This window comes from Caenorhabditis remanei, chromosome II (genome assembly GCF_010183535.1).
Source record: "Caenorhabditis remanei strain PX506 chromosome II, whole genome shotgun sequence".
In the NCBI taxonomy this organism is placed as follows: domain Eukaryota; kingdom Metazoa; phylum Nematoda; class Chromadorea; order Rhabditida; family Rhabditidae; genus Caenorhabditis; species Caenorhabditis remanei.
Window position 1 is genome coordinate 4340750 of NC_071329.1, and position 16627 is coordinate 4357376.

The 16627-nt window shown below is 37.8% G+C and overlaps 3 protein-coding genes across 3 annotated transcripts; 2 read left to right on the forward strand and 1 right to left on the reverse strand.

Moving 5' to 3' along the window:
• Window positions 1-5721: 5721 nt before the first annotated feature.
• GCK72_004476 (uncharacterized protein) lies at window positions 5722-7684 on the forward strand (the record flags this gene model as incomplete). Its single annotated transcript, XM_053724698.1, has 5 exons — window positions 5722-5865; window positions 6011-6115; window positions 6563-6673; window positions 6791-6936; window positions 7594-7684. The coding sequence occupies 5 exons, from the start codon at window positions 5722-5724 to the stop codon at window positions 7682-7684; spliced, it is 597 nt and encodes a 198-aa protein (XP_053588892.1).
• Window positions 7685-9762: 2078 nt separating this feature from the next.
• GCK72_004477 (uncharacterized protein) lies at window positions 9763-13184 on the forward strand (the record flags this gene model as incomplete). The annotated part of the gene is made up of 6 exons (XM_003101049.2): window positions 9763-9894; window positions 10759-10869; window positions 11078-11223; window positions 11272-11460; window positions 12647-12920; window positions 13002-13184. The coding sequence occupies 6 exons, from the start codon at window positions 9763-9765 to the stop codon at window positions 13182-13184; spliced, it is 1035 nt and encodes a 344-aa protein (XP_003101097.2).
• A 1398-nt stretch (window positions 13185-14582) lies between these two features.
• Window positions 14583-16483, reverse strand: GCK72_004478 (uncharacterized protein; the record flags this gene model as incomplete). The annotated part of the gene is made up of 3 exons (XM_003101004.2): window positions 14583-15387; window positions 16155-16340; window positions 16401-16483. The coding sequence occupies 3 exons, from the start codon at window positions 16481-16483 to the stop codon at window positions 14583-14585; spliced, it is 1074 nt and encodes a 357-aa protein (XP_003101052.2).
• Between the last annotated feature and the right edge of the window lie 144 nt (window positions 16484-16627).

Below are 16627 nucleotides of genomic sequence, written 5' to 3' on the forward strand. Positions count from 1 at the left end.
AACAAAACCTACTAAATGACTCTGCGAGCCAAGTTATGAGTTCTCAAACTTTTCACTTGGTTAAGCTGTTTCGAATGGAACTCCAAATCGGCCGGTTATACGCCACCGTGCGATTTCAAATTTTTTCCCCGCGGTTCACCTGTGCTCGTACGTATAAAATTAGAACATATTGGCGTATACTGTTTGCCGATTTGGAATTCCATTGGAAAAGTTTGAGAGCTCATAACTCGGCTCACAGACACATTTAGCAGGCTTTGACTGCAGAAATGGACTCCCCGTACTCGAAAATACTTATAACCAAATTTATAGGTCGTTTGAAAGCGGCGTCTCCAAAGACTTCCCTTGTTAAAAGGAGCTTTGGTGGAAGAGTTTTTTCCAAGCGGCCGTGTAATCCTCTCGAACAAGATTTTTTGCTCAATTTCTCGTTTTCTCATTTTTTCGTACAAACTTTCGTGTTTTTTCAATTCACATCGAAAAAAATAGGAAAAAGACAACATTTATTGGAAAAAGTGAGGAAAAAGGACTACACGACCGCGCGGAAAAAACACTTCTAGTATTTGAAAACGAAATCAAACAACTACTTCTCCTTCCCCAACTAGCAATTACCTTATCCTGCTCAAAACAACAATTATAGGTCTAACGTTGGTCATGTCGTTGGCACCTTGTTAGATTAGTTTCTCGTTTATTTGACTTTCATTTCACACTTCATGTTTCCAAGAAATCAATTTTATAACATGTATAAGTTTTAGTTCGTGGTGCACTAGTCTTTTTAGATCTATTGGAAAGTAAAAATTGTATTGAATTTCAAATTTTATTAATACTCGATCTGGGTGTTTACAGTTTTCCTATTTGTCCCTATTTTCCAAAAATCAGGTACAATTCAATTTCCAGAAGTCAGATTCATTTCTTGTAAACACAGTCAAAGAAGATCCCAAAATTTAATTCCAGAAGTATTGCACTTTTGTTTTTTCATCTTCCAGTAATTATCCTTTAGGGAGACAACGTGGTTTCAACAAAATTGTAGGAATTAACGAAAACAAATGGAAAAATAAGGAGAGAGTCAGAAAGACTGAACTTGTTGGTCTACGAAAGCGGAAAACGGCAATTAAATTTTTTACATGTTTTTGCTTTATCACCTGGGAGTAGTTATAATGATTCGAGTTTTGGTTTTTGGTTGTGCCCTACTAAAATCGCATGGCCGCTTTTTTTGTTAATTTTTTTTTCAGGAGAACTTTTTCTAGTTTGCACGTCTCTTTTCAGAGTTCTATCAATCCACCTGCTGGCTTGATGAATAGAAATCAAGTTTCACCAATAAGGTTTTTACTCTAATAGACTAGTAATTCTAAATGTACATCATATAGAAGTACATCTGTGTTGGTACCAGGAATTTGAATAAAATTATTATTTTTGGAACTTCCCTAACATAGAAGCTACGTTTTCAGATTTAGTTGCTGTACCTCATGTTGATCAGATCCTGATTTCCATATTATAGATTTCATTTTTCTTTAGAGGACGTTATAACTCAATATCATAACAATTAAATTTACAATTCACTTAAAATTGTTAGGCTGGTAGTTCTGAGAGAGCCGAACCCATGAGTCGACGCGTTTGGGTCCAAAACTAAAAATTGTCCCGGTCCGAAAGTTTAGTACTAAAAAAATAAAGGTTTTTGGGAAATATACTTGGAAAAAATATAGAAATTTTCAGAATTTTTTTCAGAAACGCAGCGAAAAAAATCCAATAATTCAAATCCGACCCGTAGGTTGTCTCTTAACCGCATTATTTATATTTCTTGCGTTCAACCCTTCCATTAAAACATTATTTTCCTGGGCTCCAATTCTTTTTCTGTAAAACTATTCAAACAAAAGACATAGAGCCGATACCTTCGTTAATTCTGAATATCTCTAAAAGCGCTTACTATACAATATTTTTGTTGTCCAGATGATTTGACAGAAACCATTTGGTATCATTGATAGTACAACTGTGCAAAAAACACTTTCACATTTCCATTTACCCATTTCTTCAGTCTAAAAACTTATATTGCCTAAAAGTAAAAATTCTGAATAAGATCACACGTTTCACATAACACTGAAAGTCTCAAACTCTAAATATATTTCCATTTTCCCCGACAAAAAAGCTGATCTTCGTTCGTTCCCACCCCCATCTGTTTACACTTCACTAATTTCGACGCCATCTTTCAAAAAGTATCAAAATCGAAGAAAATGAACCAAACTTCCCAAATGAGACTACATACACACAATCATTTCTTTGTCTGAAATATATTTCTATAAAATAATCCACACTATTAACTTCCAAAAATAAAGAAGCAAGTCCAGACAAAATGAGGTGAAGTTTGTTGCCATATCCTATTTTGTCGTGAATTTATAAATGCGGTTTCTCTCCCACTAAACCAATTTTTTATTTATTTCCCCATTATATGCACTTATATGTGAGTTGCTGGTGATTGTGACGTAAAACATTTATTTCTTTTTGGTGCAGAACTCTGAACGTCTTGTGATTTTTATTTCGAAAGGTTGTTCTAAAGTGATTGGTCATCAGCTAGACATCCTAAGGGGCTTTTATTCTTGAGAATAATAAATTTTTTGAGATTATAATGATCACTTTCTTCTGCCGTCAAAGTTCCTGTGAAGTGTGATACCAGTTACTTCCTATGACTATTCTGTAAAAAACGCGCGTCGGGAGATTGGAATAGCAGTTCTAAATTTTTGACTAGCTATCAATATTCTCAGAATTTTGGCTTTCTGTTAATTACACTTGCTAATTCAGAAACTTTCCCATGTCTCAGTATTTTGGTTCCATGGATACTTTGAAAAAAAAACAGACATTTCAGTATTATGCACTTTTTTTCTGATTAATTCGTACAATCTTATATGTAGACGGTTCCCTAGGGAGAAATCGCTGCAGAACGTTGTTAGCGTCTGCAATGTTTTTTTGTTATTCAGTAACTGTTTTTTTTGGATTTTTGGGTTTTTACGGGCCGGGTCGTCATTTGACAAGTATGAATTCAACTGAGGTTCCTTATCATCTTGTTCCCGTACTTTCAGTTTCAAGAAAATGTGACTGACATGAACTTATTGAACCTCCAAACGGGAATTGTGACGTTTAAAGGGACTTTAAAGAAAATGCGTCAATAATAAAAGTTTCATTGAATTGAATCTGAAATATCGCATTTTGCAATTAAAAAACATGACTTCAGTCGTCCTTTAAGTTGCCCCGTGTAAAAAATTGGGTTTTAACTGCAGTTATTTTTTCTAAATCTTCAATATTTTTTGTTCATAATTTCAGGCGCGAAAGTTGCGTAAAGTTATGCAAACGTTCGAAGAAAATTACCTAAAGTGTGGAAAATTACTGAAAGTCGTGAGAATGTCAGTACTCCACATGATATGAAATTCTCGAACTACTCTCAGCTTATTCACAAAAGTTATCTTTAGGCTGAGCAAGGTTGAACTCATGTAACATTGTCACTGGTTGTTACATGAACTCAATTGTTAGGCAGGTTTGTAGATCCAAGGGAACCTCAAGGAGTCACAAGTTTGGAATTGTTCCAAATCTCTTCCAGGTATTAAGGACTGCTTGAACAGGCATACTCCAAATATTTGTGTTGTGCTCGTCACTTGCTGCTGAGAAAAACGGTCCCAAAGTGTCTGTTTAAGCACTGTAAAAGCCCGAGAATGGCTTTCAAGTACATAGATGAAACTTTGGAACCGTTTTTCTCACTAGGGAAGAATCCCGAGTCAAGATGGAGTTACATGTCGAGATATATATCACTAGAACCGAAATTTTGCGTTGATTTCAAATCTGTATTCCAATTTTGCTAAACGATCTCGTAAAAAAGTTATTCGCGTTTTTGTGGCTTCTCAGTGCAAAAATGAGAATTTTCAAGACTTCCAAAATTAACGTTTTTCTTATTTTTTAATATTTTTTTTGTGCTGTACGTATGATTACGGATGTAAAGATGATTTTGGCATAGTTTGATTGCAGAATTTATTTTCAGAAAAATTTTTGTGGAGTTTCTTAAATTTTCAAAAATGACCCATCTACAAAAAATTTGTCTGAAAATTTTCTGAAGTTCCAACACAAACAATACAATTTACATGACTGGAACTGCACGTACAACACAAAAAAATTTGAAAAAAATAAGAAAAACGTTAATTTTGGGAGTCTTGAAAATTCTCATTTTTGCACTGAGAAGCCACAAAAACGCGAATAACTTTTTTTTTACGAGATCGTTTAGCAAAATTGCAATACAGATTTGAAATCAGCGCAAAATTTCGGTTCTAGTGATATATATCTCGATCTGTAACTCCATCTTGACTCGGGATCCTTCCCTAGTCAGCAGCAAGTGACGAGCACAACACAAAAATTTGGGATATGCCTATTCAAGCTGTCCTTAATACCTGGTAGCAATTTGGAACAATTCCAAACTTATGACCCCTTGAGGTTCCCTTGTCAAAGTTTCTCAATTTTAACTAAACACTTGAAGTGTCGCAACCTTGACGGTCAGTAAAGAAAGTTACTTCCGACTTTCGTCATTCCATAACTGTGGAATTTGGGAAGAGACTAACATAGCATTAATGAACCGGTCAACAAAATAATTATAGTCGAGCGAGAGAGAGAAAAAGCCATGGAGTTTTTTGAGTTTTGAATTTTCAGTTGGTATTGATCTATCAGTTTTCTGTTTATAATGCGAGACTTCACTAGAGTATGCTTCTCCATCGTAATATTAACGTCTTGAATATTTTGAATATTTTTAAAACAATTATGATAATGTATTTATTAAACAGATTTTTCCCCATGTTTCCTTATTTCTCCCTTTTTTTTACCTTTTCATTTTCCCATTTTTCTAAATAAATATGTCGAAAAATGCAAAAAAAGGGAATAACGTTGTTAGATCAACGCTAAACTGAGATTTGCAAAAAATGATTTCTTGACGCTCGTGAAAAGGGAAAAAATGTATTAAAACCACGTTTACATGTCATGAATAACCCCCATTAGTCTAATACCGAAATATCCCGAGGTTTACCTAAACTCGCTTGTATCTCCGCTCATTTTCACTTTATACAATTTTTGATACCCCAATTCCTCAACTTTCCAGGCATACAACATTTTCCCTGATGATTGTAAATTACGGTGTTTAATTACCCAATTAAAGGGGGACTGCGGTATTCCAAAAATCTCGATTTTTTGATATGGATCGACTCATAATTTTGCGGAAAAGAGGAAAGTCTCTTGAAGCCCGGTCCGAAAATCAGTCTAAAACGAGTTATGAGGCCTCAAAGTGTCAAAAAAGGGTCTCTCGCATGGAATTTTTCATTATATTACAACGCAAAATTCTCTCGCCGTGCACGTGAAAAAATATTGAAATATAATGAAAAATTCCATGCGAGAGGCCCTTTTTTGACACTTTGAGGCCTCATAACTCGTTTTAGACTGATTTTCGGACCGGGCTCCAAGAGACTTCTCTCTTTTCCGCAAAATTATGAGTCGATCTATATCAAAAAATCGAGATGATTCAACAGTTACATCACAAAGTTAATTAAGCCCCAATAATTTGACAGAATCTTGTGTGAGATATCACAATTGTTCTATGATGTTATTTTTCTTCTTTTCAAAAATTCATAACTTTCACCAATTCTCAGAACCACCGCGAACACCACCAATCATCCCGGCCAGTCTCCCGTCTTCCCCTACTGCCAAGAAATGGAGGACTACGCTGAAAACGCGTTCACACCGATTCCAGCTTCGATGGAGTATATAAGACAGTTGAGAACAGCGACAATGTTTCGCGTCTATGTGGTGTATATAGACGTTTTGAGTTTGGTGGCTCTCGTGCTTTCGGTTTTTGTAAGTTTTGTTTATTGGGAATTTGAGCTTATTATCAAGCTAGACCAGCGAAACTCGAGTTAGGCTTGCAAGGAAACCTCATGGGGTCGCAAGTTTGGAATTTTGGTACCAGGCATTAAGGACATCTTGATTAGGCATATCCCAGACTTTTGTTCTGTGCTCGTCACTTGCTGCTGAGAAAAACCGTCTCAAAGCTACACCCCTGTGGTTAAGTCCTGTAAAAGTCCGAGAATGGCTTGCAAAACCAGAGGTAAAGACAGTTTTTCTCAGCGGCAAGTGACGAGCACAAAACAAAAGTTTGGGATATGCCTATTCATGCTGACCTTAATACCTGGTAGCAATTTGGAACGATTCCAAACCTGCGACCCCATGAGGATCTCTTGTTAAAGCTATGAGCTGAAAAGTATGTACATCAAAATGTAGAGCATATGCCGGTCCGCTGCTTATTAAAGATCCCGCATTCCGATCCGGAGTAGATCAATGACATAGAATTTTTCAAGAGCTACATTGGTATCAGAGCTGTGTGGAATTCCTTCCTTTGACTTCCGCCTTCCGACTTTTTTTTTCGAAAATTTCACTTTTGCACAGTTCTGATTAGTACATTTTTCAGCTCAAATCATTTAAACAAATTAAGATCCGACTTGTAACCCCTGCAGAGTTACAGTCCATTATTGTATAATAACACTAACTTTTTCAGACAATCCGCCAACTCAACACCAAACAAGTTTTCAGCAGATCCATCACTCATCTTCTAATTGCCAGTCTGATCTACGGGAATTTTCATAACTTGTCATACACTATTATAGAGGTAATTTATATTACGTTTTGGAACCAAAAAAGTTTGACGTTTTTAAACCACGGTATTCCGAAACTTTATAAAACCAATATGTATTCCTTAAATTTCCTTAACTTTTATAATTTCCAGACCTGGTCGCTCTACCGCTCTTTTGTCTACTCCAATGACATGAGCAAAATAATGTTCACCAGTGAGGAATGCTTCTTCCAACACGTCATCAATTCGTGTGTTCGGTTTTTGTTTATAGCAATCGAGTTGGCGCTCAATTTTGATCGGTAGGTCACAAAAAACTTTGGGAGCGTATATAACACACCCAGGTCTGACGGACGTTCTAACTTTCTTCTGGTATACAAAAAATGGCCCTAGAGTTGTTAAAGGAGGACTGAAGTCGTATTTTTTTATTGCAGATTATGATACTTCAGAAAATTCTGAGCAACTTTCGTCATTGGAGCATATGCTAAAAATCGCTCTAAATGCCCTAAATTCACGTTTTCCCGGCTGAAAAGGAGCCTAGGTGGAAGAGTTCTGGGGGCCGAGGTCTCGACATTCTGCGCGGCCACGGTCTGCCGTGTAGTCCTCTCGGACAAGTTTTCATTCTCAATTTCTCGTTTTTTTTCCTTTTTAGAGGGTTTTCGTCGTTTTTTTTTTCAAATTTCTTTGTTTTTTCGACAAAATATTACTTGAAAATGCATTATTGATCATATTTATATGTATTTTATACGATTATTCAACTTTTCTTACAGAAATCGTTTGATTTACGCCGTATCTTCTTCTTTTCGTCAGTTTCTTTGTTTGTTGCATGAATTTTGCTGTTTTTCAGATTCAAAACGACCCGCAAGCGGCCAATCGACGTTCAACTCTCCAATTTTCTTCATTTTTGTGTTAGTTTGTTTCAGAACTTATGTTTTCTCTCCGCCAGTATTTAATTTCAGAGCGATCGTTCCTGATAGACACCAGCCGGACACTCCGCCAAGCTGTCGGCCAGCTCGACATCGTCTTCGACAAGGAGAACAGCGAAATTAGTCGTGTTAGTTTTAGAAGAAACTATTGTTGTTCTCTCCGCCTATATTTCCAGATTCCGCCGCAGAAAAACACGACTGAAAGAAACAGAAGTTCAATGGCAATAACGACAAAAAGAAAATGGCTTCTTCTGCTTTTTCAGAATTTATTGAGAAATAGTTTTTTATTAACATTTCAAGAAGATAATTGAGATTTTAAATAAACATTTTTAAATAATTGTTTTTTTTTTTCATTTATTCATCCTTCCTTGTCTTGTCACTCGAATCGACGCAATCAATCTTCTTTTCGAATTGCGGTGCGGCGGAATCTGGAAATATAGGCGGAGAGAACAACAATAGTTTCTTCTAAAACTAACACGACTAATTTCGCTGTTCTCCTTGTCGAAGACGATGTCGAGCTGGCCGACAGCTTGGCGGAGTGTCCGGCTGGTGTCTATCAGGAACGATCGCTCTGAAATTAAATACTGGCGGAGAGAAAACATAAGTTCTGAAACAAACTAACACAAAAATGAAGAAAATTGGAGAGTTGAACGTCGATTGGCCGCTTGCGGGTCGTTTTGAATCTGAAAAACAGCAAAATTCATGCAACAAACAAAGAAACTGACGAAAAGAAGAAGATACGGCGTAAATCAAACGATTTCTGTAAGAAAAGTTGAATAATCGTATAAAATACATATAAATATGATCAATAATGCATTTTCAAGTAATATTTTGTCGAAAAAACAAAGAAATTTGAAAAAAAAACGACGAAAACCCTCTAAAAAGGAAAAAAAAACGAGAAATTGAGAATGAAAACTTGTCCGAGAGGACTACACGGCAGCCCGTGGCCGCGCAGAATGTCGAGACCTCGGCCCCCAGAACTCTTCCACCTAGGCTCCTTTTCAGCCGGGAAAACGTGAATTTAGGGCATTTAGAGCGATTTTTAGCATATGCTCCAATGACGAAAGTTGCTCAGAATTTTCTGAAGTATCATAATCTGCAATAAAAAAATACGACTTCAGTCCTCCTTTAAATCTGTTATCCTCAGATATTTGACTTATAATTATGAGTAATTCAACTGATGTTAGATTCCTTATCATCTTTTTCCCGTGCTTTTAGTTTCAAGTCATTCCATCTAAAACTTCATGACTTTTATTGCTAGACATGTATGTGCTTAAATATAATCTAATGTGACTGCGTCTGTATGACATTTGTCATACAGACCTTTGATGGATTGTCTTACAGTACTATTAGAAATCCTGCATTCACAGAACACGCCTTTGTTCCTTTTTTGTGTCTCCAGATGTCCAGATGCCTCAAAGTCTTAAATTTTTATTTTTGAAATGTGGAAAGTTTATTCTGTCGAGAGAGGTCGTCACGTTTTGAAACCGAGACGTTTTGACGCCACGTGATCTTTTTTGGTTTCGAAATGTCTCGAAACCATCTTCTAATAGACCGGCACCCAAATTAATGATTCGAAAAATCGACCGGTAGCCTTTAATCGTCTGGCATTTCTAAAATTTGACAAAAGTCAAGTTTTTTATGAGGAGCGCTGAATTTCATAATAGACTGTCTAAATTCGGCAAAAACTGGCTGAAAATTGCCTAAAATCATGTGAAAGACGTGGAAATGTTGAACATATAAATCGAAGAACCTTGAAAACGTATCTTTGGCAGTCAAAAATTCCACTTTCTGATTCTGCATTGAAAAAATAAATAAGCAACCCTGTAACAATTTCAGCTTCAGATTTATCTTAATTTCTTCTAAGAAGCTGAACTTATAGTTTATCCATTCACACATTCTTTTTCTGACGTACCAGCTATCACTCCCTGTATTTCTGGTCTCAAGTCTTTGCCAAAAATCCAACTTTAACAGTTCTAAGATCTTTCTCTCTCTTCTGTTGTTCTGACTAGATTGAATGATCATTTTTCTTCTTCTCTCCTCCTTGGAGACCTCCGTCTTACGTGATAACCACTAATTTCAATTATCAGCAGACGGCTCGCCACATGTTTTGTCAGACGAGCCTACGAGAGATGAGTAACTCGATTTCTAATTCATTTTGAAGTCATTCTTCCTCAAGGAAAACTGGACTCTCAATCCGCCATGCTGGAATCGGAGAGGGATGCGAGCAACCTGTCGGACCTTATTCTATATTCGAGGAATTCATTTCTGTATCGCGGGAATGCACTTTTCCAAATCGCCACTTGTGTTTTGACCGTCTTGTTTTCGGTTAAGGTGAGTATATCTTGTTATTTGAAAAGTATTGAAACAACAGATTCAGAATCCTTATAACCTCAGCTTTCTAGAGCTATACACTTCACATTTTATGTTATACGGTAGTTAGGCTTATCGGTCCATCAAAACACACAATTTAAAGAAGATGCGTTAGATCGTTACATCTTAGTTCTATTTAGCATTTTGAAAATTTAAAAAACGGATTCAGAAACCTTAGAACTTCTTAGCTAATTTATTAATGGGATGGTATTTGAAGTGACCCTACTTGCAACCTAAGTACCATTGCCGAGTTGTTCTCGGGACTTTCGACGTTTTTGCCAGAAAACCGTTTTAGCCGGAATTTTAGCTTAAGCTAATCAGATCGTTTAGGTACCCGACCCGGATATTAACCCAAAGACCCTTCAAGACCCACCAAGACTTTCAAAACCCAAAGATCAGGGCTGAGACGCCCTCTAGGCCATCTACCAGGGCTGTGGAGAAATAAAAACAGAAGTAAGACAAAAGTGAAAAAAAGTTGATTAGTTGTATTGAAGGTATAACAACCTTGCGAGCATAAAAAATCCTCTTATGTGGTACCAGTAGACCAGTAAACAACTGCTGAATTTGATACAAGGAAGTCGGAAGTTGGAAGTGAAGAATTTTTCAGTTCAACTGATATCAGTGGGATTTTTAATGATCGAATGGTAGATATTCTTTTAATACAACTAATTAACTTTGTCTTATTACCGCAAGTTTCATACTTTGAGAAATAATTTAACTTCCGTCTTCATTTCCGCATAGCTCTAGTCCAATACTTTACAAAACCAAAAACATGGACTGCTGATGAGACATCTATCATAAACCTTAAACTCCAAATTTCTCCAGGCCTTCCAACTGCTCTACCGTCGAAGCGTGTTCCACAAATCCACACGTCAACTACTCTTCATGAGCATTCTCTACGCCGATTTCCATGCGATGAGCTACGGATTTTTACAAGTGAGACATAGTCGCTGACTTTTTTGTTTTTCACATTTGACAAAAGGCTAGACGATGAAATTTTTGTCTCCGGGGTGCGCATGAGTAATAATTAAGCTGTCAGCAATTAGCTACAAGTGACTAATAGTGTGATTTGAGTCTAGGCTAACAAAACAGAGATCTTGAGGGGCTGGCGTGACGTTGGCGTCTCTGAGATTCATTATTTCAGGGCTGGTCACTCTACCGATCCATCGTCTACTCCACCGACATTGACCACATAATCTATACTGGAGAGGAGTGCTACCCGGTCACATGGACCGTCGGAGCCGCTAAAATGTCCATGATATTCATCCAATTCGCCCTTACCGTCGAGAGGTACCCCAACACTCACTCCTTGGTTTTTCTAACCTATTGTTTTTATAGAATAATTGACAGAGTCTGCTCGAGTGTGTCCTCGTCGAAACAGTTCAAATACCAGGGTATTGTGTTGAATGTGGTGGCTCTCGTTGCGGCGTTGGCCATGAATTTGTATAGTTATTCGGAGGGACCGACGACGACGTACAAGTTGCAGAGTTGTTTTATGCAGAAAGATATTCCGTTGGTCAGGGTGATGTGAGTTGGATTAAGAGAGGGACATTGGGACAGGACAGATGTTGAAATCTAGAAATCCAGAATTACAAAGTACATGAATCGCATAAAATCTAGAAAATAGGAAGTTTCAAAACCCAGACATCTTGATTGTACAGTTGTGAAATTCAACAGTTACAAAATGCCATCATTTTGAAGACCGCGACGCAACCGCTCCGCTCCACGCATAAAATTCCTATCAGAACGGCACGTTTCTTACAACCGCGCTCTACCAAAACCGAAGAAAATTGTTTGCGAAATTGAGAGACTCAGAGAAAAAGAGACATTTTTCAAGGGTATTTCGGTGGAGCGCAGTTGTAAGAACAGTGCCGAGCAAGTAACCAATTAGGTGATTTAAAAATGTTGAATAATCCAGGACATTTGGACACACAGACAGACAGAAGCTCAACACATTATCATCATGGCTCGCTCAGCTCCGCACTGGCAAACTCTCAGAATTTAAAATTTTTTGAACAGATGTATAAGCAGCCAAAAACCCGTACAAACACAATAAACATCTGAATTTTGCTTGCTGGACATTCGGACACACAGACACACAGACGGACCGCCGTTTATCAAAATTTACAATCAACACTCTGGACATCCCACCCAGGGCTGTGCGAAAAAAAGTTTCCGAAAAAATGTCGAAAAACTTTTTTTTTGAAATCTTGGTACCGAAAAAACCGAAAAAACTTACTTTTTTCGAAAACTTCGGACCGAAAAAAATCGAAAAACTTTTTTTTTCGAAAAATTTTTACCGAAAAACCGAAAAATTCGAAAAAAAAGTTTCCAGAAAACCGTCTGAAAAATGTGTTTTCGGGCCAAAAATCTTGAAATTGTGTGAAAACTGTAAGTATTTCAAGGAAAGACCCCCAAATACCTGTTTTTGAGTACAGAATTTCAGGAAAAATCGAAAAATCACTACTTTTGTAACTTAAATTTTGAAATTTCAGGAGAAATTTCCAATATTTTTCGAACTTTTTTTTCGAAAACTTTTTCGAAAAGTTTAGACCGTAAAATTTTTCGGAAAATTTGGCCCGAAAAATGTTTCGCCTCAAAATTTTTTCGAAAACCACCGAAAAAAAAAAAAATTTTCGTCCGAAAAATTTTTCGCACAGCCCTGATCCCACCACACAGACCGACTCCTTTTCCACAACCACATTTTTTCCAGGTACGCCCTTATCGTCTATCTGGCTCTCTCATTCATCTGCCTGATGGTCAACGGATTTATTATTGTCGGACTCCACCGTAACAAAAAGAAAAGTTTCAATTTAAAAGTTCGATTCAACATCCAAGAAGTCAAAAATTCCTCGTTCGCAGTGTGTATCATATCAGCAATTCAATCTGTTGCAATGTTTATTTACGTTGTGTCGAATTACGGGCTATTTTATTTTCGAAACGAGATCTCGATCCAATATTTTCATAATATTGTGCTATGTGTTTATGTGAGTTTACAGAGAAAGAGACACGCGACGCAACACGCGTCGCACTCCCGAACTAGACAGTATCCTTTCCAACTTTTTCAGGCCATCCCGTACGCTGGTCTCTGCCTACCTATCAGCATCATTCTCTGCGTCCGTTGGATTTCTGAACATCGAAAAATTAAAATTGTGGAAATGACGAAAACGAATCGAAATGAAACAATGGACAATAGAATATTGCAGTTGAGGAATTCATGGGATGCCATGGCACCGCCCCCGAAGTATTAGAGTATTGATTTTACTTTTTCTGTATGGAATTTTTGTGTGTATATTGTGTTAAACTATGAATATAGGAAGATGTTTCGAGCTCTATAGCTTTCAAATGTAACCATGCAATTGCGCTCTATTGAGCAAAACACGTATATCCCTATCAGCACGATTTTGTTAACTGCGCTCTATTGAAACCAACAGAGCTTTAAGTCCACGTAGGCAATAATTTGAATACACCACAAAACAAAAAACATATTTTCATTAGGTACTGAATATGAAATACAACAATTGAAATTTTTTGGGGAAACGTGAAATGTCTCCGGGTTGTTTCGGAACCAGGCATTTGGGTCTAAGTTTTAAAACGCACCCTAGCCGGTAAGATAAGAATGCATGAACGTTTTAAAACTGGGACGTTTTGAAACCCTATGTTTCAAACTCATTAATTTCACAATAAAAAATGGGCGTTTCAAAACGGAGACACTTCGAAATCGGATATTTTCGTTTCTTGAATGTATATTCCGGAACTAATAATGTGTTAATCGGTTTCAAAACGTCCCGGAGCACAAAAATACTCACTAGTTAGGACATAATGTTAGTATTGTGCACATGTTACATGAATAGAAAAACAAGGAACAAAAAAATTAATAAACGTGAAGACTTGTGGACAATTGCATACTTGCAAATCGGGCCCACGGGGGTCTGGGAGTAAGTACTAAAATCAACCGCGACATACTGAAATTTTGGTGCGAAATTTATAATATGTACATGCTTTATTTAAATTTTTTAATCGTATTCTGGAAGAATTGATCTTAAAAAGCGAGTCGAAAAACTGTAATGTGGGACAACTGACATAAATCGGCTCAAAAAGTGGCCGATAAAACTGCGTATCAAGATACAACAAAGAATCAGCGAATTGAAAAAAATATAATTTGAACTTCCCTCCAAGTCTAGTGGAGCGCATTTTATTTCAGTACTCAACCCGACAGACTCTCTCACATGCCGGCGTGAAACTTACTTAAAACACAATATTATGACCAGAAAAATATACCAAAATGTAGATCTCGGTGAGTACTATATCCGTGGCTTACTATATCCCGGTTGACGGATTGTTAATGTACCGCGGGTCGGGAAAAAGTGCCAAAAACGCAAAAATCCTCAAAAAGTCCGTTATAGACCGGCCCGCGACACATTAACTAATAGCCATCAAACCAGGAGTAGGTCAACGAAATAGACCTCGCCGAGATCTACATTTTGGTATATTTTTCAGCTCATAAAACTTAGTTTGAAGCGAGTTACATGTCGGCCCGGTTTACAAGTATGGAAAATTGGCCCGGGACGTTTCGAAACCAGAAAATGAGAAGCTGAAGCAAATGAAACGCCCGGTTCTAAAACGTCCCGAAATCCAACTATCGATGCCTAATCATTAAGAAACAGTATCTGATAATCCGACTCCATGAACAGCAATCGTCGTGGTCTCGGCGCATACTTTCGCTCCAAATTGTACATCAAATACGCCAATCCTTCCTCCGGCACCAGTCCCAACGTTTCCTTCCAAACACAAAAAACACAAGAGTCCGCCCAATAACAGATGGTTGCAAGGGTGCCGTCCTTTCTCATAATATCAAAGCCGTGCGAAAAGTCACAATGCAATCCGAAATTTGTTTTAAGGTAATACGCTCGTCCATCTTTGTCCCAAGGGTGAAACGGCAGTTTTTGATAGAGATCTGGGATGGTTTTAGCATTTTGTGGACGTTCTTGCATTCTAGAACCTCCTAGTTTCAGCCAATTCCTGATGTATTCATTAAGCATCTCCCCAGACATTGCTCCTTCCCAGTGATCAAGACCCTCACAATCGGTGTTCCCGGTGAATGCCCAGTGGAATGTTGGATTATCGGTATCCCGAGTGTTTTGAATTGGAAAAATCTCATAGTCTTCTGGAGGCATGGTGTAGAAGCACATGACAAGAGGACGTCCGAGTTCGGAATTCAAAAAATCCAAGTCCACTGCTTCCAGTGAAGCCGTATTCCCGATGTACAAGCTATTGGCGCTGACTTCATGGTAGAAATTGCAAGTTTCTTGAAGATCTCGATTGGAATCGTTGAGATACGGGCGGAGGTGATGGTGGATATGGAGAAGTGACTTGAAGTAATTGGTGACTGCTTCCATTCCATTCCATGTGTGATAGTAGTAGTAGTCACAGGTGAGAGGCGTGAGGTGGCGGCTGAAAATTGGGACATTGTGTTTTAAAAACTGAAATTTACATAGCTGGGAGGCTGAATCCATGGAAATTCTGAATTTGATTTATTTCTGTAAAGACTAGACTATTTGTGTAAGATGAAGAAGGGTATTGAGGTTGTTAAGCTAAGCTTGTGTGCTTACTGCTTTTGTTAAATCGATCCTGCGTATTAATTAAAAAAATTTCATGTTATCGCGTGACTAGAGCTAAACAGAACACATGCGTTCACCTCAAATATCACAAACTTAAAAATCGAGCAGCCGCGTTTTCCACAGCGTAGCGAGACGTAACGCGCTCCGTCGCACAGTGGTTGGTACTGCGCCAAAAAACGGCTTCTCAAGAATTTTAATGCTCATTTTTCGTATTTATGAAGCGCAGCCAATATATACCGCGACGCGCACAAAAAAAAATTCGAATCAGTTTGTTGCGGACCTTACGCCTCGGAAAGCCATCTGTGGTTTTCAACAAATTTAATCTGGACATCCGGACATACAGACAGACAAACACTGCGCAAAAAATCAGTTTTAATAGGGCATGTTTCGCTTTGAGAATACCGAAAAATTCAGCAATTTGAAGATCGGAATTACAGCTCTTTTCAGTTTTTTTTCGTTGAGCGTCAAAAATATCTCAATGCCTAAAACCCGGAATCTGGAGCTTTTGTACAACTAACTGCATATATGGACATCAGATTCAGAATTCCCAAGACTCCAGCTTCCCAGTTATACCAATCTTTTTGAAGAAAAATAACTCACACAATCTTCCCAGAATCCCTTATATTCTCCGTTGGCACCAAGTTAAACACGAATTCCTGCTCCTTGAAGGTAACAATCACTTTATTCTTTCCATGCTCATCGAATCTTGCTTCAATGTTCGACGCACTCAATCGGCACTCCCTCACAAACTCCTTGGCCGTATTCACAGTGTTGGCGAGTGCAATTCTGAAAATTATAGAGAAAAAACTCAAAAACTGAAAAAAAAAGTAATGACGTCATACCCACATTGCAAACAAATCCTCTCCATCGACAACATGCTCCTGTCGCTTCCATTCAAAGAAGAAAAGCCCACAACAGAGCCTCCACATTACAACTTTTTGGAGTAAAGTAGAAATGAAAGAGAGTCGGAGCTGCTTTCAAATTAGAAGAGATTATGAGTCTCCATAGTTACCGAGATAGACACGTGTGTCACAAAAGAATACCCAAGAGTCACCACCAGTCAACAACACTTC